Consider the following 21,953-nt stretch of genomic DNA (forward strand, 5'->3'; position numbering starts at 1 on the left):
ATTTCTGCTCTCCTGTGCTTACACCAAAGAAGTCTCCATAATAAATCTGAACAGCCAAGTGTTTGCAAAATACCAGATATGAGCACATCCTGCAAAGCAATGTGATACCATCATGTCCCACTAACGTCAACAGACAAAGCAATCTCAAAAATTGTTTGGTCAAACTGCATTTGACCTCAGGAAAATTTCAGCTCTAGTTTACCGACAAGGTGCAGGCACTGAAGACAGACAGTATCTTGTACTATCTCGTACATACAGCATCAGAGCTTTGCTCATGTGATCAGCGCTTACCAGCTAGGGCCTTGATGCGGGATCGTTCAAACAGACGAGCAGAACTATTTTCGTTGTCCCAGTCATCAACGTCCCAGCGGTTGTTGACATCGCTGTACTGCTGTTGGATTTCAATATTGTCATAATCTGTCGCTACTGTTGTCGTCATCTTGAGTCTTCTTAACCTATTCTCACCATCAGATTCTTCTTAAAAACCTCTGCAAAAGAAAAAAACGTAATAATAATTTAGACAATATACATATATTGGAAGAAAGTAGTAACATTTAAGCTCAAGACTTCTGGTTTCAAAAACCAATTGCTTTCACTCAAAGCCTGGGCACAAGCTCAAGAACAGGTTAAATACCAAACCAGTCCTTCAGAAAGCAAATGAATGCTCTAAGTCTTCATAAAAAAAAAAACCAAAGTACTTCACAAAAGCAAGAATTCAAGCCAGTAGCTTTGCTGCATACACATATCCATAACTGTCATGTTCAACTCCACACAAAATGGAACATGTATGAAACGGTGCAGTAAGACACTTTCGCAATTGTTATTTTCAAAAGCAGCCCGTCGGTTTTATAAATCTGTGATTGTTGGCTAAAGCATGTGGAGCTGTGGATAACTCTGCTAAGAAAAACCTGAAGTGCCAAGAAGACCTCAACACCTTTACAAAATGGTGCAAATTCTGATGAAAAAAATGCAAATGCTTAAGAAGTCACATAAGCATTTGACCAGTAGAAGCCTTTTAACGTAGATCTGAAAAAAACATTTCTTCCTTCACATGAAAATGCTGACTTTGTGACCAGTCATAGGAATTTATTTATGAACTAATCCAGATAAATACAACTAACTTTGCTTTGAACTCTCCCTAGCAACAAAATGGTAGCCCACCAACGCAACTCTGTACATGAGGTTCTCCTCTTTCAGGCAGTCAGATGTTGTTGGCATATTCATACTGTTTTCCAATCGGAATTTGCATGTACTTATCAGCACTAAATATAAAAGATCCTAACACCTCCTCTAGGGGAAGAGGAGGGAGGTTATAAATGGCTGCTAAACTCGGGGCTGTGAACCCTGCAGAAACAGCCGTTGGGCTGGGAGCACGGATCCCGAGCTCTCCCCATCACTGGGGCTGAAGTAGCGGCTGTGTTGCATCCTCCATAACCCAATCCCTCCAAAGTCAGCGCTCCGAGAGACCCGAAAGGCTGGCCCTGAAGAGCAAACACACAATTCACCTTTGTAAAAATATAACAGTTATAAAAAACACAGTTAAATATTTAGGAAAGGGGGCATGACCAGGTTTTAACAGAAACGGTCATATTACAGGAAGACTCAGTACCTGAGAAAAATCTCTAATTTTGTGGATCAGCTGGTGGAGAGGTGACAAGCCTCCCTCCCCGCTGGCCCGGCCATCTGGTGCCACCTACTGACACAGGGGAGCAGGGCATGGCACCGCATCTCCTCCCACATCCCTGTCCGGCCGCATCCCTGCCAGCATGGCTTTAACAGCTCGCATTCAATCCAAAGAGTGTGCGGATTCCGCAGCTGACATACATCCAGCTCACACGGGAAAAACAACATATTTACTATCACTGCTTGAGCACTCAGGACGCATTAATTTTCCAGACGTCCTAGGATGAAAAGGCCGGTTTGATTTTTCTCCTATTCTCCACCACAGAAGAGACGGATCCTCATAAATTTACTTGCAAAATACTCTCTTCATTTTGCACAGAAAGGTGAAACGAGCTGCGCTTGGGGCTGTTACCTAAGAAGCTGTTACCGAAGGCTGTTTGTGAGAGATTCCACCTTGACAAGAGGTGGGAAGAAACCGCTTTAGTTACGGTAAACTGCCAACAGACCGAAAGAATATGGAAAAAACCTTGCGCTGGGAAAGATCTTTAAAATGACACTCCTTCGTTGCACATGCCTAGGCTAACATTTGCCAGCAGGGAGCTCAGGGGATGTATGGGTCCTTCCTCAGCTGGACAGACTCTGCCGCTAGGAGGGATGGAGCAGAATGGAGCAAAGACAGGGGAAAGGATTAGGTCCCACACGAAACATTTCTGCACAGCATTCACCACCTCATCCTCATCTGCTATCAAGCTTGGACAAAAGTCTCCCATTGATTCCTGTACACAGGTAGGAATCAGGGTTAATTCCAATAAAGTCCATGGAGTAACCATAGTATAAACGACGAGTGGAATCAGACTGTTCTACAGCCCCAGTTTCAATCTTTTCAGCTTTCTATATTCATCATTGCCCAATGAAGAGGAGGAGATACACCACTGGAAAAGCAGCAGCTCAAACTATAAAAATAAAAGCAGTGACCCTAAAAACGGGATGCAGCAACATGCTAATTCAGTATAGATGCTACAAGCCATCAGATTTCATTTATTTCTGTATCATCTGTGTTTACACGTACACATAACTGGATCCAGAATAAATTCAACTATAACTTGTGCTTTATCACTTCTCTTACCTTTCCTGAGCAGCACACAGGCAAAATCTATCCCAGATAAAGCTAAATGGAGCATGAAATGGGTCTCTTATCCAACACCTATAGGGCTGGAATACTTGCAACCTTGTTCTGATTCTGTAAAGATGGTAAAAATAAAAGCAGTGCCTCTTTTGCCGGCTGACATCAAGCTGCCTTTTCTGAGGTAGCTTTTCTGAGGCAGAGACAGGCAGCAGACACACACTGCAGTGACAAAAACAAGTACCTCGCAGCAAAGCACTTCTGTGGTGAAGTGAGGATAATACAATTCAATCCTAACTGAAATAAGTTGCCCTGCCTTCTTCCAAAGAAAGACTCAGCTACTTAAGCCCACGCTGAAAAACAATTTTTCTTAAGGCTCCTGCTGCAGCTCTGGTCCGGCACAACCCCCTGGTGCCTCTGGGAACAGGGAGGGAAGATAAACACCAGCTCCAGCAGAAAGCTCCAGGTTTCTTACTACAGAAATGGAGGTCCTGCAGATGGGCTGAGCTACAACAGCAAATCTTGTTTCTAAGTTATGGGTGTCTCTATTTGACAAAAGGAAACACAAACACTGCCTGCAGCTGCCCAGAGAGTAAAGAGTGAGAACGTTTCGGGAGCTCTTAATGTAGGTGAGTTCACTATTAATGACCTCAAGTGACATCTGTCAGACATAAACTTAGCCCTGCAGTTGAAAGACATAATCTGAAAAAAAATGTGTGTGTATACAATATACACATACATGTAACATATGTTTACATATTTATTTTAAGCCCAATATGTTACTTGCACTAACTGCTGCTCAATACCATAATTTCATTGGGTCAGACCTCCCCTGCTCGATGATTTGACCAAGTACTTTGTGAGTACAGATTTGTGTTATTGAGTACATTATTGCTTTATTGTGTAGTCAGCACAAAGCAGGAAACAGTTGCATTGTGTACCATTTGCTTACTGCAGCACTCTCCACTCATGCGCAAAGCACCCACCAACACCCTTGCAAGAAAACACTATAGAATCCGTAGCACAGGCAGAAAGCACGGGGACAGAAGAAAGCCTGTGCTCCAGCAGGAACAATCTTTGTAATTTAAACATCCTGGCCCGGCTTTAAGCTGAAATACCAATCTAATAAAGGAACAATGTTTTCTGTGGAGAGCCAAATGTAACATGAATTTCAGCTGTCAACATCCTGAGCAGTCTTAATACAGAGGAGTCCAAGCCAACCCATTCTCACAATACAATAGTCTCGAGCCTACTTATAACAAGACATTTTAGAAATGGCAGGTCCCAACTTCATTACCATTCACAATTCAGACACAGACTCTAAGTGGCCTTTATAAGGGGCTTAAAAACAGAGAAAACAGGGATTGGGATTTCTCAGCTAGTCCATGTCCTGAACTTCCGTGCCAGTACTGCGCGCACCTGGACCTTGGGAGACATCAGCAGGCAAATAGAGGGATAAGCAAGCACACGGGTGAACTAATAAATCGCACACAACTGTTCCAGTCCAAAATACTCAGCACAGACCCACCACGATGGGCAAAGAAAGGTTTTGTAAGTTTGAAAACTTCTGTCTTCATTGATAAAATATAACAGTGTATTGCCTTCTGTAGTTGATACAATACTGGAAGACCTCATGAGACTAAAGAGATCAAACCGTTTCATTTCAAAGCATTCTTTAAAACATACTGCATAATTTGAGGGTGGGGGGGGTTGGCATTATCTTCAAAAAGAAGAAATGGCTCGAAGAAAGAATCAGCTACCAGGAAGAACATTTTCTCAGACAATTATCAAAGGCAATATCCAGGGGTCAGACCTTTTGTATTTACTTTCAAAAATAAACCAGATACTGCTCTGTTTGTTTCTCAGATAATAGAAAACAAACAGTTTTATTCAGACCATCTGAAGAATGAATTCATTTTAAAAAAATTCATTGGCTACTTTTAAATGCAATAATGTAATTCACTAAACAGGCTAAGACTATAATCACTAAAATTCTGCCATAACCACACATCTGGAATTGCTTCCTAATAGTTAACGTTTATCTTTAAAGTAAACATTAGTTTTTCGAGAGTTACTATTCTTCCATGAAGCGTTCTAAGCTATAGTTAGCTTCATGTTACTCTTACTGTGTAAGAATTGTCAAGAGGTTTTTATGGTGTTATGATTGAAGAAAATATATTTTGAACAGCAATCCCCAAATGTTTGCATTACTTATGTAGATAGACTATTCCCTGGCTAATGCACGGTCCAACCTATTGCAGTTTTTCTGACAGTTAAGATAAATTGTGTGTGACTGAATGGCTGAGAGGACTGAAAATGGGATATGGACACTTCCATCTCTAGGTTACTAGACCACATGGTCCAGAAACAAGTATGAGCACCAACCACTGTAATAAAAGGAATCGTTTCTCTCTATTTCCTACGATTCACTCATGTACATCAAAGAAACCAAAAATTACAAACCGCCTCCTTTCTGGTAGCCCTCTCTGAAACCAAGGCTGGACAAGCACAGAAATCAATTCAATTACCCTTTTTGCAGGACTTCCACCTCCGGAGGCTTTCACTCGCAGTTTGTACTGCTTTTCTCCTACTGATGACTTGGACCAGGGTAATTAGTCCAACTCTTTAGCAACAAATTCACTTTAGAATTATTATTATTATCAAAAGGTAGAAAATCTAGTTAAGATGTAACTGAACTTTGCGTTTATTCTGAGCAATAATAAACTGCCCCCTCCTAACAGCAGCACAACAGATATTTAATATATTTTAAAATGTCACTTTAAGTCCGTATTTAAGCTGAAGAATGGAAATTCTTCTGAGCTCCCAGCATCCAGCCACATCTTGTCTCCCCATCAGGGTGAGATTCTTACCGTAACTTCCACAGAAAGGAAACTGGACTGATCACAGGTCAATTAGGACACTTTTGGAGAAGCTCAAGGCTGCACACAAAAAGATATCCATATTCAGACACCCCTACAAGCCAAATTCTGCAAGTATTTAAAAAGTACTAGTTAGAAACTCAGAGCTCTACAGAGCAGCTGAATTGGAAAAGTGAAGTCCTGTGAGTAAAGCTTAAAAAGACTGGAAAATGCATGTCTCACTTCTACCCACTTCTTAATCTGAAGTTTAAGGAGCTGGTTTCCAGCATGTCTCTATGCTCAGCCCAGAGACCACCACTTTGTATTATAGGAACCGTAACACGGTCTTTACAGAAAGAAGCTTCCCCTGCTCTGACAGGGCAGCACAGCCAACACAATTGCGTACATTTTGGTTTGTTGTTTCAGCTGCTGAACCAATTATAAAATAATAAAAGTACTAATATGGCAAGGCTTTAACTGCCTTGACCTCCAATATCCTCTCTCTCTCGTGTGCAGAGCCTACCACCCAATACCATCTTTCCTTCGACAAACAGAACCACACTGTTTCTGTGTTTTCCAAACCAAGAGTGCTCTACTGCTTTCCTGCTTGCTGCCCCAGTCAACCCACCTTCTGGTGCTGACTCTGGCTGGGGTTGTTCAGCCTGGAGCAGAGAAGGCTCTGGGGAGACCTTATAGCAGCCTTCCAGCACCTGAAGGGTGCTTACAGGAGAGATGGGGAGGGACTCTTTATCAGGAAGGGTAATGATAGGACAAGGGGTAATGGTTTCAAACTGAAAGAGGAGAGATTTAGATTAGATATTAGGAAGAAATTCTTTACTGTGAGGGTGCTGAGGCACTGGAACAGGTTGCCCAGGGAAGCTGTGGCTGCCCCATCCCTGGAAGTGTTCAAGGCCAGGCTGGATGGGGCTTTGAGCAGCCTGGTCTGGTGGGAGGTGTCCCTGCCCAGAGCAGGGGGGTAGAAGCTAGGTGATCTTTAAGGTCCCTTCCAACCCAAACCATTCTGTGATTCTATGACTCCTCTGGCTGTCCCCGCTGTGGGACGTGGAGGCCAAGAGCTGGAAGCACCCTGAAAGGTCATAGGAAAGGGGCAGGCAGGCTGTGCTACAGAGGAGTCAAATGCCACAGTCAGTGTGTAGGGCACAGACACTTCAGGAATGCACAAACAAAGCAAGACTGAAGCCTCTTTATTCCCAATACAGGCTGGAAAAGCATACAAAGGTCATCAGAATCATACAGCCTGTCCTTCAGGAGTGAGGTCTACTTCCCACATCACAGATAACCAATCATTTGAAAACCATAAACCAGGCGTTAAGAATGGCTGAGTGGTTTACAGGCTCTTCTTCTTCTTCTGAGGTCCCCGGGATATCACACTCTAGCTGGGAGTCTGGTATGTATTACCTAAGCAGTGAAACAACTTCAAAAAGTGTTTGCGCTGTTCACTGTAAACAAAAATACAGCTCACTGTACTGGAAATCCAAGTGTTTTCAGCAGGGGTGACTGTCACACACCCGCGACCAACATGTGCGACACACGGGACAAAGATTCAAACTGGTTCAGCAAATACAGTGCTTACAACTAAGCACCCAGCATCCCAGCCAAGAGCACAGAGGAAATAATAACTGAGAAAAAGTTCATTAGTAAACATGAACCAAATCTTTATTTCCAACCATTCAGTTCCAACAAGGATCATTTAAAGCTTATAGTCTGATTCTCTCCACATTTAAAGCTACAAAATTTCACCCAGTTTCTCATCCGTTACCCAGCAAATCTGGATTCCAACAGTTTTTTTGTTAAAACTATAGAATAAATTAATTGATATGCAGGGTCCAAATTTGTCCTCTGTAATCTGAGGTAGCTCCACCCAGCCAAGCATGCAACCCATAATATGTGAACATTATTTGAAGGGCCTCCTAAAAACAAAAGGCGTGGGAGGGGAAGGCTTCGTATTGGTCTCATCTGAGACCAGAGACATAATAGGAGTTGTGGGGTGAGACTCTCCAGGTTCCTACATGTCTCTATGGAGCATCCCAGTTTACATATTGCCTCTGAATCATAGAGCCATAGGGTTAGAAGGGACCTCTGGAGATCATCTAGTCCAACCCCCCTGCCAGAGCAGGGTCACCTAGAGCAAGTTACACAGGAATGTGTCCAGGCAGGTTTTGAATGTCTCCAGAGCTGGAGACTCCACCACCTCTCCGGGCAGCCTGTGCCAGTGTTCTGACACCCTCAAAGTAAAGAAGTTCCTCCCCATGTTTAGGTGGAACTTCCTATGCTCAAGTTTGTGCCCATTACCTCTTGTCCTGTCACTGGGCACCACTGAAAAGGGCCTGGCCCCATCCTCCTGACACCCACCCTTGAAGTATTTACAGGTGTTGATAAGGTCCCCCCTCAGCTGTGTTTTTTCCAGACTGAAGAGACCCAAATCCCTCAGCCTTTCTTCATAAGAGAGGTGTTAACCTCTAACCAACCTCCAGAGAAGCCCATGCCCCTCCATCAACTATGTACAAGCCATGAAAAGACTAAACCAGAAAAAAAAAAAAACCCGAGGTAGAAAGTGGCAGGTTTCTGCAAGAAGTTAACAAAGAGGAGTACAAAAATCAAGCAGAACAGAACATTACCACATATAAAAGTTAAGGGTGGAATAAGCACCAAATCCCTTCTGGCACTGCCCTTTCTTTTCCCCTCATCACTTGAAGAACATAAAAGAAACACATTTTGTCAAGCTGCTGAGGGGAGGGAGGACTCTGGTAATCAGCTGTTTGCACAATTCTAGCGAGCGATATTCTTCTGCCTCTACTGAAATGGAAAGTCTACAGGGATCCAGACAGAGACTGGATGGTGGCACAGTGTGCACCAAGTTACACACAGAGGCACAGAACACGCGTGAGGATTCTGTTAATAAAACTCCCCATGCTGTGAGTGCTAGTCCCAGGCTTAAAGAATACGACCTTCTTATTCAGTTTTTAAGCAAAACAGAGAGTACTTGACCATTTTCCTCACATATTTATAGTATTCCTTCAACGATCACTGCTTGGCAAGGTTTACACAAGCTGAGTCAGGGCTAAGTGCAATTTAGTAGCTTTGTAAGAGTGAGGTTCAGCTCATGTAAGTACAAGCTAGCCCATGGCTGCTCAAGTGAGGTCCATGGATTAAATATGGCTTCACTCAATCTCATAAGCCACATTTATATCCAAAAAGAGATGTAACTCAGCTTCTAAAAACTCTTGTCTTGTGAAACATCAACTAGGCATTTTCTAAAACCTGTCATCCTATTTTCTGATTCTAATTAAGTGAATAAAGAATTTCCCATAGATTTCAACTTGTGCAGCTCTTAGTCAATTGCTTTTAAAAGACACTTTCATCACCTTCAGAGAGTCTTTCCTAAATCAGTTAAAGACAGCCTGTTGAATTATCAGGATATCTGGGAGTGTACTGCTATGCAAATGGCTTAGCTGAAAAAAACCTGGGGGACCAGCTCATCAGCTCTGCGTAACAGTTTCTCTCCCCGCCTCCATTCCTGCATCTGTCTATCTATCTTTTACAAAGCCTAGGCCCAATGAAAATATTCCCGTGAAGTAAAATTCAAGTGCCAGTTCTTCAGTTTTAAATAAATCTGCCAAATCTGCTATTTAAACTCTGCGGGCTTGTTCTGGTGCTTGACCGTACAAAACCAAATGCAGCTGGTCTCCTTAAAACTGAAAAGTGAAAAATGAGCAGCAAAATCAGGGCCTACATTCTGGACAGTGACTGGAATAGCATCCTGAATATTGTTAGGGCTTTACAAGACAAGTAATACATGTTTGCACACCTGTGGGGTCATCTGTAACAAACAGTTGGCACGCCAATACTTTTTCTGAGGAATATGATTGTCAGCAGGCCAAGAGCCCTTCAATTTCTACAGCCCATGTACTTATTTTACCATAAAACACAGAGAAAATTTTGACCATAGAACTGCCTGAACTTTTTGATAAAAAAAATAATATAATAGCAAAAACCTTCTGATGTTAATATGAAGTCACTAAAAACACGAGAGCAGGCTGAATTAACTGTATGTCTGACATCTGTACCACAAAGGGTGCTCGCAGTTGTAAGCAGAATGAAATCAACAGGAGGAAATCAACTGCAGTTGAAATCAAACCGGCTCCAGGTCATCTCAGTGCCTTCCAGAATTACGGCAAGGACCTTTCTTACATAGGCTCCCACTGTCAAGGTAATTTTTATTCTGATACACACTTTAGCACAATTCAGATGGTTTACTGTTACAACAGAAGAGACAAGGAAGTGAAAATATGTCTGTCTCTGTATTTATGAATGGACACCTACACGGCAGGTTCTGAGACACACCACGGAGACGGCACCTTGTTTCAAAGGAGCATTCAGCTTTCAAACAACCTCGTGATTTTGTTAAAAGCCTTTGCATTTGACCCTTCTCAATCCTGATCATGGAGCAAGGCAAAGGTGCACTTTGGAAACACCTCTAAAGAATACAGCTGAATGTACTCATGGATGAATATGCTGGGTCTTTAAGCTGGTGAAGGGCACCCGGAACATCTTGCCTTACAGTCTGGCAGGAAGGAAAGCTGACATATTTCAATAGTTATCAACAGGCTTCCAAAGAAACTACCAAAAAAATTCCTTCCACAGTGACTGAGAATTTAAAGGACAATATTTAGTATTACCATGTTCTAGAAGCTATCTGTGGGTTGGCCTTCACCAAAAGAATGTGAAAATATAGGGCAATTGTCTAGAGTGGTATTTACCTTTTTCTTCAGTGGAAGAAAACAAAAAGGTTTTTTTAGTATTTTTCAAGTGCTTATGCAGAGCGGAGTTACAATGAAAACCAGTTACCCTCGGAAAGGAGTTTCCCATTTTTTGGTCTCTACTGTCTCATGACCCAGCTTATGAGAAACAGAGCACTGATGTTTGGAAACCAGCTGCGTGTCAGTAAAGGACTGAAAACCGAGACACTCCCACTGCCTGAAGTCTGTCAGGCATCACTGTCTGTGCTCAGAGTACAGCAAAAAACCTTAAGACCTCCACCCTAGCCATGGGTCTAACTTGGCAGGAAGTCCCAGACAACCTGAAAGCCCTCGGTGACATCACTGTTTATTTTGATCGTGCTCCAGAACTAGCGCTGCAGCAAACTGGCAGTGCCAGGTGATACCCAGCCCGCCGCAGGCCGCTGAGAAGCATTATGGAAATGGCACCGGCTGAAGCATCTAGCTAGCTGGTAACCTAAAATGAAATATTGCTTAGGAAAAAAATGTAAAACTCCGAAGTCACTTGATCATTCAATAATTACTGTGATCGCCTACATGTGACCATGTAATTTATAGATACACGTTTACGTGTATTAATTTGAATTAAGAGAGCTACAGCCAAGTTTCCCATCTCCCAAGGGACGGGAGAGAGACTAGAGATGCTGTGCAACGTGTGTTCATCGATCATAAAGCCAGAATGGGAGGTTTCTGCCTCACTTTAACTCCTACCGCGAGGGTCTTACACAGAAGAAATAACCCTGAATTACATTTCCAATGAGAGAACGTTTGCAATGAGGGCAACTGAGCCTGTCTTTGCAATGTGCGAATGCAAAAGCTAACTCAAAGCTGGCTACAGTAGATTGACACACTTACATCTGCGAGCATATTCCTCCTCCTGCAGTTTCTCTCCGGGAATCTGAGATACGATAGCTCTGGCCTCCTTACAGGAGGAGGGCTGCCAAGTCAACAGGCCTGAGGATTCAGCCAGCCAACTGCTGTCTCTCTTGCACTTCTATTTTCCCTCTCCATTTCCACACCCCACCCTTCCTAGCCTTGTTATTAATACATCTTCCAACTTCTTTGACAGTTAATAAATGTGCATAGTTGACTTTGCGACTGGAGCCATCAGAGGTCAAGAGCACGGACCAAAGGTACAGCCTGTACGGAGAATACAAAACACTATTTCCCAGTGCTGTTGTGCAGCTACTTTTTGTCCAGCCACTATAAAGCTAACAGGCACAGGAGAAAAAAAAAAAAAAAAAAAAAAGGGGGGGTGCAAAGAATTACTTCTTGACCAAAGTAACACTTCAAGCACTGAGATGTTTGATGAACTGGAACAAAACGAATATACAACAGGGTATAACAGCTACTTCAAGCTAGGGAAAGAAAGAATTCTATAGGACCTGGATACCATGCGCTAAGAGATTTAGATGAATGTCCAGGCTTACTTGCCGGGGGGGGAAACAGGGCAACACAGAGGTACAGCCCAATCAATATACATTCCGCCTGTAGTGAGTAGAAGTGAACCAGAGCCTCTGCCCAGGCTCTGTGACATTTTCCCTCCCCGGGATCCCCATGAGCCCCCGGTTTCCTTCCCACAGGGAGGAGGATGCGACGCCCACCTGGGTCACGCCGCAGTGCTGAGCTGAGGCACAGCCAGAACAAGATGCAGCCGTGGGAGGCTTGGAATCCAGGTATGCCTATGAGGGAGAAGACACAAAACAGGGAGTAATCTCAAGCTATACTGCTTTACACCTAGACAAACCTCCTCTATGTCAGAGCTTTTTATTTTAGGGCAGGGAAAGGCTCCATCACCCTCAGCGAAGGAGGAGAAATTCAGGACAGGCAGACTGTGCTCCTTGGAGGTGCGGGTTGGGGGAGGCTGCCTGATGACAACTTCCAGGGCAGGAAGAATGAGACTGAGCTGTTCTGGCTCTGCCTCCACACTGCAGAGCAGTGGTGGGAAACCGCACCCAGGGAGATGCCTAGGGATTGTTGTGTAGGCTTTTTGTTCTGGGCTTTGTTTATTAGTGATATTTCACAGCCAGGCAGGCAGAGCATGGAAGCAATTTAAAGGGCCAGCCTGGAAGAAATAACCTGCTACGCAGTCAGCAGGTTTTGAATTAGCAAACAAACAAACAACAGAAACCAGATTCTGGGGGTGGGAATGGGGAGAGAATTGCTAACACACTTCATAAGGCAACAGAACAGGCAACACAGTTGAGGCAACAGCTGGTTTCAGCAGCACACTAAGCTCCAGCACCAACCCATGAAGGAGCAACCCCAAGTCCAAATACCCAGAGACTCTCATTAAGAAGAGACATAAGACAGTACTAGTTACTCCATGGCAATGCTGAGATGATCTATCTGCTGTCATACCGCACTTGGTCCGGATACCAGAAATTCCCAAGACCTCTCTAGCGGAGCTACCTCTGCTTTAACCAGATATGCTTAATCAGCTCAGTGAGGTCTGGCCAAAGAACTGGCCTAGTAAAGAATTCATTTTGGACAGCGTGGTGCTCCCAGAGGGGGCTCATCAAAGACAGCTCCAGAATGAGCATTTCCTTCAGAAGTTGAAACCCAAGTCACAGCTAAGATCATCCAAAGCCTTGCCTCTCAATGGCCAAACCAAATGCAGCACTGGAGTAAGTTATAGGTATCATATAGATTCTAGCTGTTACTTCTTTCTTTTATTCTTTTGAAAATAAAACCAGAATTACTAACAGAATGGGACAATTTTGCTTTGGTGAGATTATGTGAAGACAGTACTTAACTGTCGGTTAGGGAATGCCAGCATTTCTTTGAATTCAGAATTGGTTGGAAAGTGAGGTGAGAAATACAGCAGAGCAGTTTGATATTAAATCCCCCACTTAAAAACACACACGTTAAAAATTGTTCTGCAAATTAGCACAAACCACAACAGCTTCAATGCAAGGTGGCCAATGCACCCACCGCTGATAAGCTGAGAAGGAACGGCACTGCCCCAGCGCAACTGCGTGTGAAGCCTCTGAAGGGACTGCATCCTCTGCCCCTCTTCAGTGGGGAAGTATGAGTACTGTATAATCTTTAAACGATTTCTCTCTGAGTCCATGATTTTTCCTTCTCTCTTTACAAAGAGCCTACATTTTTTTATACCGAGATACTGGGATGACAGGTGCCCCCAGCAAGGCCGTGCACATGGAGGGAGCGTGCTGACAACACACGCGTCCCTGCTTTAGCAGCATCACGTATTCACTGGCATAAACCTCACAGGCGCAAGCACCGACGTGTACACACAAAGCCCAGCCAGCACAAACCCGACGCCTGCAGCTGTTGCAGCGCTGAGCACAGGACTCCATTTCAGAACTCCGCAGTCATTTCACCCCCAAGAGACAGGGTCCTCTTTGTGCACGTGCACATTTTTGACTACGTAAAACCAGAAACATGGCTGAAAGCTATTTGAAAAGTGATCCTTCCCCAGCAAGAGAGGAAAATGTCAACAGTTATACGAGTAAAGCACAAAGTTAGATGGCGTACAGCATAATTCTACCAGGCCAAAGAGATTTCTGGTTCAAGTAACCAAACACAGCTTGAGCCGCTGGTTCTCAAAGAGGAGGAAGTGTGTCTCATCCTCCCCAGAGGAAACAAAACACACATCATCCACTCATTCGCCTCTTGGCAGAAGAATCAGGAGCACCATATCCAAACTGGTTCCTCACTTCTAAACTAGCCTTTAGTGGGTTGGTGGGTACTAACCAGAGGAAGAAGACAGGTAAAACTAAGCATACTGCCTGCATCTGCCCACAGTGAAGTTTTAAATGGACACCAGCTGTTAATTCCTTTCTACATTCTTCACATTTTTTTGGCCAACTCCCGACAAGACTAACAGAAACCTTTCCCCTTAAAACTTTCATCTGATGCATAGATAAAATAGTCAGGGGTTTTCAGGCAAGGAAAAGAAATATATATCATTATTGCCTTAATTTAAATGCATGCCTGTAGGTCTTCAGTGCATCCCTGCCCTTTGAAAAGGGTTAAAGAGCCTTAATACCATCTAAATTAAGTCAATTTGTTATTCAGGGCATTTGTCACCAAACAATTTGAGATACATCCTTGAAGGAAAAAGCATGAAGGCCAGAATTTAAAACCCTGGGAAATAAGATGACAGATGTGGAGCAAAAGCCCAGAAAAGCTATATCTTAAATAACTTGGGTCATTATCTTGGTTCTTTGATGTTTCAACTATGACTAAATTTATTTTTTTCTATTTTTTTAAAGAGATATTTATCATTTTATGTATGATATAGTGATGACTTTTTCCAGGTTTCTCGTGTCAGCTTGCTAATAGAGTGCCTACTTGTATGCTTCTGCACTTTCTGTGACAAAGGCTGGCACTTCTGCAATTAACTAAGGTGCCTCGGCTGCTTTAAAAGGACCACCATAATATTCTTCCCCAAAACTTCATGGCAGCACTTTATTTATGAACAGCATGAGAAAAGCCTAACAAATAACTCTGTAAAAATCAGTGGCATCACAACGGATCAAAACAAAAGAGTTTTACTTGAAACGTCTCATCCATCTCCGATACTACAATCCATCTTTGCCCATACGAGGTTGAAGGACTCTGCAAGGCCCTGGCTTAGCATAAGCCACACACAAGGTTCTACTGCCAGGTGAGTACAGCTCCTCCAGCCAAGGAAGCTTCACCCAGGGCAGCCAAGCTGCAGCTGCAGCGACACAACTCCCAGCCGGCCCTGCCCCAGCTGACCTCGGCGAGCCTAGACCTTGGCTACACAACAGTGAAGGATGTTTTCCAGGCACCAGGGCCAGAAGTGCTCCCCAGCACCAGGCACGCTGGTGCACTCTAAGTGCCCAGGGCAAAAGGTACTTTCCTCTGACGCGTGTTATTCACAGTTCTAAATGCTCTAAGTAAAACAGGCAAATAAACAAACCAATGACATTGTGCTCTTTCAAATTATCTAACTATTGTTATTGGCACTTCGTTATAAACAGCTTCTAGTATGTATGTAAATATGGCTTCATTTGCATACAGCAGCTTTGCTAGCCTTGTACACCCAAGGAATGGAAACGGCTTTGTGGCAACAGAAAAAAAATAACAATAGTTTGGTCCAAGAGCTTTAGGGGTCTTTGCACTGGCCCCACCGGGAAACAGCACTATTGTACAAAGCCCTTTCACACTAAGGTCTCAAACCTCATCTTGTGAAGCACTCAGGAAAAAAAAAAAAATCACAAGGAAATAACATTGTAGTTCGTCTGTGATCACTCAGCATCAACTGGTTACCAGGTGCAAAGCCCAAAACCTGCCTACAAATCCCAGAAAGTCACAACAAGCAGCAGCAAAAGTTGAAGAAAAACCAGCATAAAGCAATATGTAAAATATCCGATTATTATTTCATTCTGATTTGAGTTTTTTTGCCTGGGAAATAGATCCTCAGTTGGCATGTACTCAACTCAACAGCTGCATTGCTTTTCTACTTCCACAAACACTCTAAAACTTAGCCAAAACCCTGTTTGTGCTGGCAAACACCCAAGATTTTATTATTATGTACTATTAGTTCATAGTGAGAAATGTGCACTATGGGGAAAAAAAAAATCCAGAGAAGCTAAATAATTGGGTACAGATGTTGAAGATTTATGAAGCTCTATCCACTGGACAGTATCTAACATATTGCTTCTATCACCTGTTTGCTTTCTGAGTTTTTAATAAGATAACTATGCGTGCTATCCTTGAAGAACATTCTAGAGTTCCTCCTTCAAAAACCAGTAACTTCTGATCTCCACTTGTCTTCTCCTCTCAATAACAATCTCCCTTCATAGTTCCACAAATGCCACTTGATATTCATTTCATATTTAACTAAGATCTTGGCTGTTGTTTTCATTATCTGGCAACTGTTGAATGCAATCAGATTATTTCATTCTTACTTCATGTCCCAAAAACTAAACCTGACACATCATGCCAAATCCACAGCATTTAGAACTCATGATAAAATATCTCATCATCCCAAAGACAGAGTTCTAAATACCTAATCATTTTCACCTCCTCCCCTGCCCCCCTCCCCCCGTCATTTACTGGCAAACAACATCTGCTACACGTCTCAGGGGACTGTTGCTTGTCCAGTATTATACAGATGCCCAAAGCCCACTGAGGCCACTATCAAGTTAAGCTGCCTACAAAAGTAACCCAGTCCCAGCCAGATTTCTGAACCTTGGTTCATTCAATTTATTCTACAAAATATTTGGAACGTGCAAAGGACTGCAGCTGGCAACAAATACTATGAAAGTAAAAACACAAGAAAAATCACTGGCATTTTTCATAACTGACATGTAATGGTTTTCCCATTTCAAATTACATCATGAGCACTTTCTTTCCATCAGCGTAAAATGGCAAAACAAGCTGCGTTCACTTGGTTGTTTTTCCAAGAATTTACAAAAGAGGATAAATCACTGAAAAAGGCTGCATTTCTGCAAAAAATACATGTGACCATTGACATTTCTGCTCCAGCACCGACTAGTAAGACACATCCAGGCTCCCCTCCCTTCCTTGCCCAAAGCACAGGGTGACTTGGTTGGATAACCTGACATTTCCCTTCACCTTTCCCAGAGGCCACAGCCACTGATAAACTCTTCCTGAAAAATGATTTCATCCTTTCCGATGATATGGCTTACACAACATAGACTGTATGAAGGTCGTGACCTCGTTACAGATTTAGATACTCATCTCCCATCTGAAAAAAAGTAGATGTGGTAAATTTGGAGGGTTGGAAAAAGGTCTATGGAGGTTACATTTTTCCTACAGCTCTGAAATAGACTTTCACAGAACCATAGAATGTGTTGGGTTGGAAGGGACCTTTGAAGGTCATCTAGTCCAACCCCCCTGCAGTAAGCAGGGACATCTCCAACTAGATCAGGTTCCTCAGAGCCTCATCAAGCTTGGCCTTGAATGTCTCCAGGGATGGGGCCTCCACCACCTCTCTGGGCAACCTGTTCCAGTGCCTCACCACCCTCACTGTAAAGAACTTCTTCCGAATGTCTAATCTAAACCTGCCCTGCTCTAGTTTAAAGCCATTGCCCCTCGTCCTATCGCTACATGCCCTTGCAAACAGCCCCTCCCCATCTCTCCTGTAGGCCCCCTCCAGATACTGGAAGGCTGCTATAAGGTCTCCCCGGAGCCTTCTCTTCTCCGGGCTGAACAACGCCAACTCTCTCAGCCTGTCCTCATAGCAGAGGGGCTCCAGCCCTCGCATCATCCTCTGGACCCACTCCAACAGGTCCATGTCCTTCTTGTGCTGAGGGCTCCAGGGCTGGACACAGGACTCCAGGTGGGGTCTCACGAGAGCAGAGCAGAGGGGGAGAATCACCTCCCTGGACCTGCTGGCCACGCTTCTTTTGATGCAGCCCAGGATGCAATTGGCCTTCTGGGCTGCAAGCACACATTGTTGGCTCATGTCCAGCCTTTCACGCACCAGTACCCCCAAGTCCTTTTCTGCAGGGCTGCTCTCTGTCACATCATCCCCCAGCCTGTATTGATAACGAGGGTTGTCCCGACCCAAGTGTAGGACCTTGCACTTGGCCTGGTTGAACTTCATGAGGTTTGCTCGCGCCCACCTCTCCATCTCGTCCAGGTCCCTCTGGATGACATCCCGTCCCTCTGGCACATTGACTGCACCACTCAGCTTAGTGTTGTTGGCAAACTTGCTGAGGGTGCACTTGATCCCACTGTCTATGTCACTGATGAAGATATTAAACAGCACCGGTCCCAGTACGGACCCCTGAGGGACACCACTTGTCACCCCTCTCCATCTGGACATCAAGCCATTGACCACTACCCTCTGGATGCGACCATCCAGCCACTTCCTTATCCACCCGAAGAGTCCACCCATCAAATCCGTATCTCTCCAACTTAGAGAGAAGGATGTTGTGGGGGACCGTGTCAAAGGCCTTGCAGAAGTCCAGACAGATGATGTCCATTGCTCTTCCCTTGTCCACTGATGCAGTCACTCCATGACTTTGTCAGTCACAATTGTACTTTTGGTTGAAAAAAGTAAAAAAAAAAAATAATAAAAAAATCCCTATTTACACAATAAATGTGTGAACGACTACAGGGGTTTCCCTCTGTTCACCAGCTGGCTGGTGTGACAGATGCCTTGAAGCCACGTACAGCCACCCCGCCTCTACACTAAACATGGGTAAGGAGACACTGAAAAGAGCAGGCTTGTGGGGTCTGTCCAACTTCCCTTTCTACCCCAGAAAATTCAAACAGCAAAAAGAAACGTTAAGAAATTACAAGTACAGAAAGGTTCCATTTTACATCATGAAACGTTCTTCCATGGATGGCAAACCAACGTTTGATCCGTCAGAAAATGACTACCCATTCTCTCCACTGCGGATAGATGAAGTGAGGAAACACTTCCACTACAAACCAACTCCATTCCTTGAACAGTTTTTGAGCTGCATTCTCCTGTTTCCAACGGATGGACTGATGGCCTGAAATCCTCATCCAGTTAAATGTTATTTGTTTCTTTGAAGCGTGTAAGAAGTTTGGTGGTTTGCTGCATTACTACATGGCTCAGAAACTGTGGAGAAATTGTGCTGTTTCCCCTCAGTATCTGCACAGACCACACAAATTTGCTCTAAATTCCAACCCAAAGTGCCAAAGTAGAATTACATTAATTTATCCAGGATGTGGATGTTTGGTTGGTTGGTTTTGGTTTTGCTTTTATTATCAGATTTGAATCTGATCAACTGCCTCCAAGGACAAAAATGTTGCTGGCTAGTAGTATTCAGCTTTACTGTACCTCTGGTATCTTGATTCATGCTCCCTGCATTCAGGGCTTGCTGTGGAAAACCTCCACCGTTTCCCCAAAATTCAGAAGACTTTAGCACCTTTAATTGTCTTGGGTTATGGAAATACATGAAGCAATTTCCATAGAGGAAGAAAGAAACTGAAAGAGACATCCTTCACTTGCCATTGATACTGAACAGATCGGTCGTTATGTCAATATTATTGTATTTCATGTACCTGCAATAAGATTAAAAAATCATATAAGAAGAATAATGTACAGCCAGTTTGTGGGCCGTACAGAGTGCTCAACCACAGTAAACCGGTTTCTATTCTTTAACTGCCTCGAGATCAACATGATCAACTGAAGAAAGAAGGAAACCCGGACTATTTCTTGTTGCCTGGGGCAACAGCTTAGGGTTTATCCAGAACAACACAACCATCATACCATTTTCTTAAATTAATGGTGAGAAACAAAAAATATCAACATGGATACTAAATGTTAACCCCAAGGAAAGGTTATATCCCAAAGATACCAGCAGGGAGATGCAGAATCTGGCTAGTTACAAGGCAGAAATAAGAGTCCAAATAGTGGAAAGCAAATGCTTCCAGAGTAAAGCTCACTGTACGCAAGCTGAGCAACCACATCCATGTTTAAAATAGCTATAACTACCTGAGATAAGCCAGGTACTAACTCACACAAGACACCTGAATATAGAATCTGACATTGCAAATGCAATGTTATGAATTATCCTGTAAGATTGCAGTAATGCCTCTCACACAACAAAAAATAAAAATAAAAATCCAGAACCAGGTTCTGAAAATGTTTAGAAAATAACAAGGTGTTTTCATTTTTTTCTGCCTCTTAAGTATGTCAAGGTGATACATTCATGAAGGAATGCTTGCAGACAAACGGTAGAACCTTATTTATATTTTGAAGGTAGAAGTTAAGAATTGTCACACATTTAAGGTTTACACCTGGAGATTTACGGTAAAAAAAAAAAAAAAAACAAAAACCAAAAAACATACAGCCCTAAAGTAATTTAGAAAGTGCTAATCCTGATCATTTCCACCTAATGACTGTTTACTACACAGTCCTTTTAAATACTTGGAGGCTCTCCAGATCTTCTTGCTTTTTTTTTCTCCTACACATCACTCTAGACAGACATCTTGGGTGAAGAAAAACTTCCAGAGGAGAATGCTCTCTGCCATCTTTTCAGGCTCTAAAAGCTTTGTTTCCTGAGGGAAATCCTGAGCATTGTTTCACTTTCAAGGCAAAAATAAAACCTTACAGCTTTAAAAGCATTATCAAATAAGAGTACAGGGAAAGGGGGGAGGGGGGAAACAACAAAAAACACCAGAAAAGTTCTTTTTTGAAGGATTTAGAAAACTGCCATTTGTCTTACAGTTTTAAAGGCAGTGGGACTAGTTCTATTACTCCTACTAGGAATAGATTTTAACATATTGTACAGATCCACCCCGTCACTTGCTTCAAATGACATTCCCTGTCTTTTTTTTTTTTTTTTAAATTGAATTTATTTCTGATCTTACTCTCCCTCCTAGCCAACCAGTTGTGCTTTCATGTTGCTGTTGTAGCTTGTATGCATCTGGAGAAAGCCCAGCTCCCCTCATCACCAAAAATGCAGCATAACAATTCATTAGTGAAAGTGAAGCACTACTGTAGGCTTCCAGAGACCTCACAAGTTGAGGTAGCATTGCTGCTTGTAGTGTTCCCAGATGCCTCCTGGAGCCCTGATTACTGTTTTCTCAATGGCCCTCCACCCATGAAGCAGCACCCAAGCATCCACTACCTACAGCAAAAGCAAGAAACAACACATAACAGTGCAAGGAGCACATTAACTGAAAAGACCAGGTCGGTCCTGTGTCCCTTTGTGACGGGAAGGATAGGAAGGGGCGTAAGAGAAGCAGACAGACTGAGTACCAGTTGTTCAGGGGCACCTGCAACTCCCTGAGAAAATCTCAAATACAGAATGACTTTCATATGGCTGGCCTGAAAATGTAGTGCACATAAAAGTCTTAGACAATCTACGCGTTTTGTTACCAATTTGGAATTTTAAAACGTATTAAAAAGCCATGCAATTTATCCTTCCCTGGCACAACCAAAATGTCTGCATGCAGTAAATACAGAAACACAGGGCAATGCAGCAACAGGGCCAACTGTTACTCACGTGAGGTGCAGTGTGCTCAGTACGCTGCAATCCCACACACAACAGAGCGCCCAGCTCACTGACAGCACGTCACCTAAACCGTCAATATGGGAATGAACAGGACGCACGCGGAGACCCTAAAGCGTGCAAAGTCCCTCTTCCCAACACATGTGTTAAAGCTCTCCTTCTCTGGGCATCACGAAAAAAGTGAGATATAAACTCACAGATTTGAGCAAGGATGGTAGCTGCTAGAGAAATAAACCAAAAACATGACCAATCCAATACACTGCAATCAATATTCTAAATGAAATCAGTCAAGCCCATATTCAAATCAGGTCAACAGTAATTAAAGCATCCTTATTTGGAATGGTAAAACCAGAAAATGTCTGGATCAGTACATTTCTCAATGTGACTATATTAATGGGAATGTTTTGAAATGCACGATGCACTAGTAAGAGGCTTTAATATAAACCTCAGGATTACACTATGCTAGCTTTTCGATTATTATACTCTCCATTAAAAAACATGTACTGTGAAGACAGCAAGAGGTTAAAACAGACCTACGATCACTGCTTAGCCTCTTTCCTAAGGATCCTGCTGTTCGTTTCTATTTGTGCAACAC

General features: G+C 43.2%; 1 protein-coding gene across 2 annotated transcripts in view; it reads right to left on the reverse strand.

Moving 5' to 3' along the window:
* SPTBN1 (spectrin beta, non-erythrocytic 1) overlaps positions 1–21,953 on the reverse strand; it is a 135,999-nt gene that overhangs the window by 92,262 nt on the left and 21,784 nt on the right. For both annotated transcript variants that reach the window (XM_054194093.1, XM_054194092.1), the window contains exon 2: positions 292–488. In XM_054194093.1, the coding sequence (XP_054050068.1) occupies positions 292–439 (148 nt within the window). In that variant the 5' untranslated portion in view covers positions 440–488. The remainder of the gene's footprint in view (positions 1–291; positions 489–21,953) is intronic.

This window comes from Rissa tridactyla, chromosome 3 (assembly GCF_028500815.1).
Source record: "Rissa tridactyla isolate bRisTri1 chromosome 3, bRisTri1.patW.cur.20221130, whole genome shotgun sequence".
Classification (NCBI taxonomy): Eukaryota; Metazoa; Chordata; class Aves; order Charadriiformes; family Laridae; genus Rissa; species Rissa tridactyla.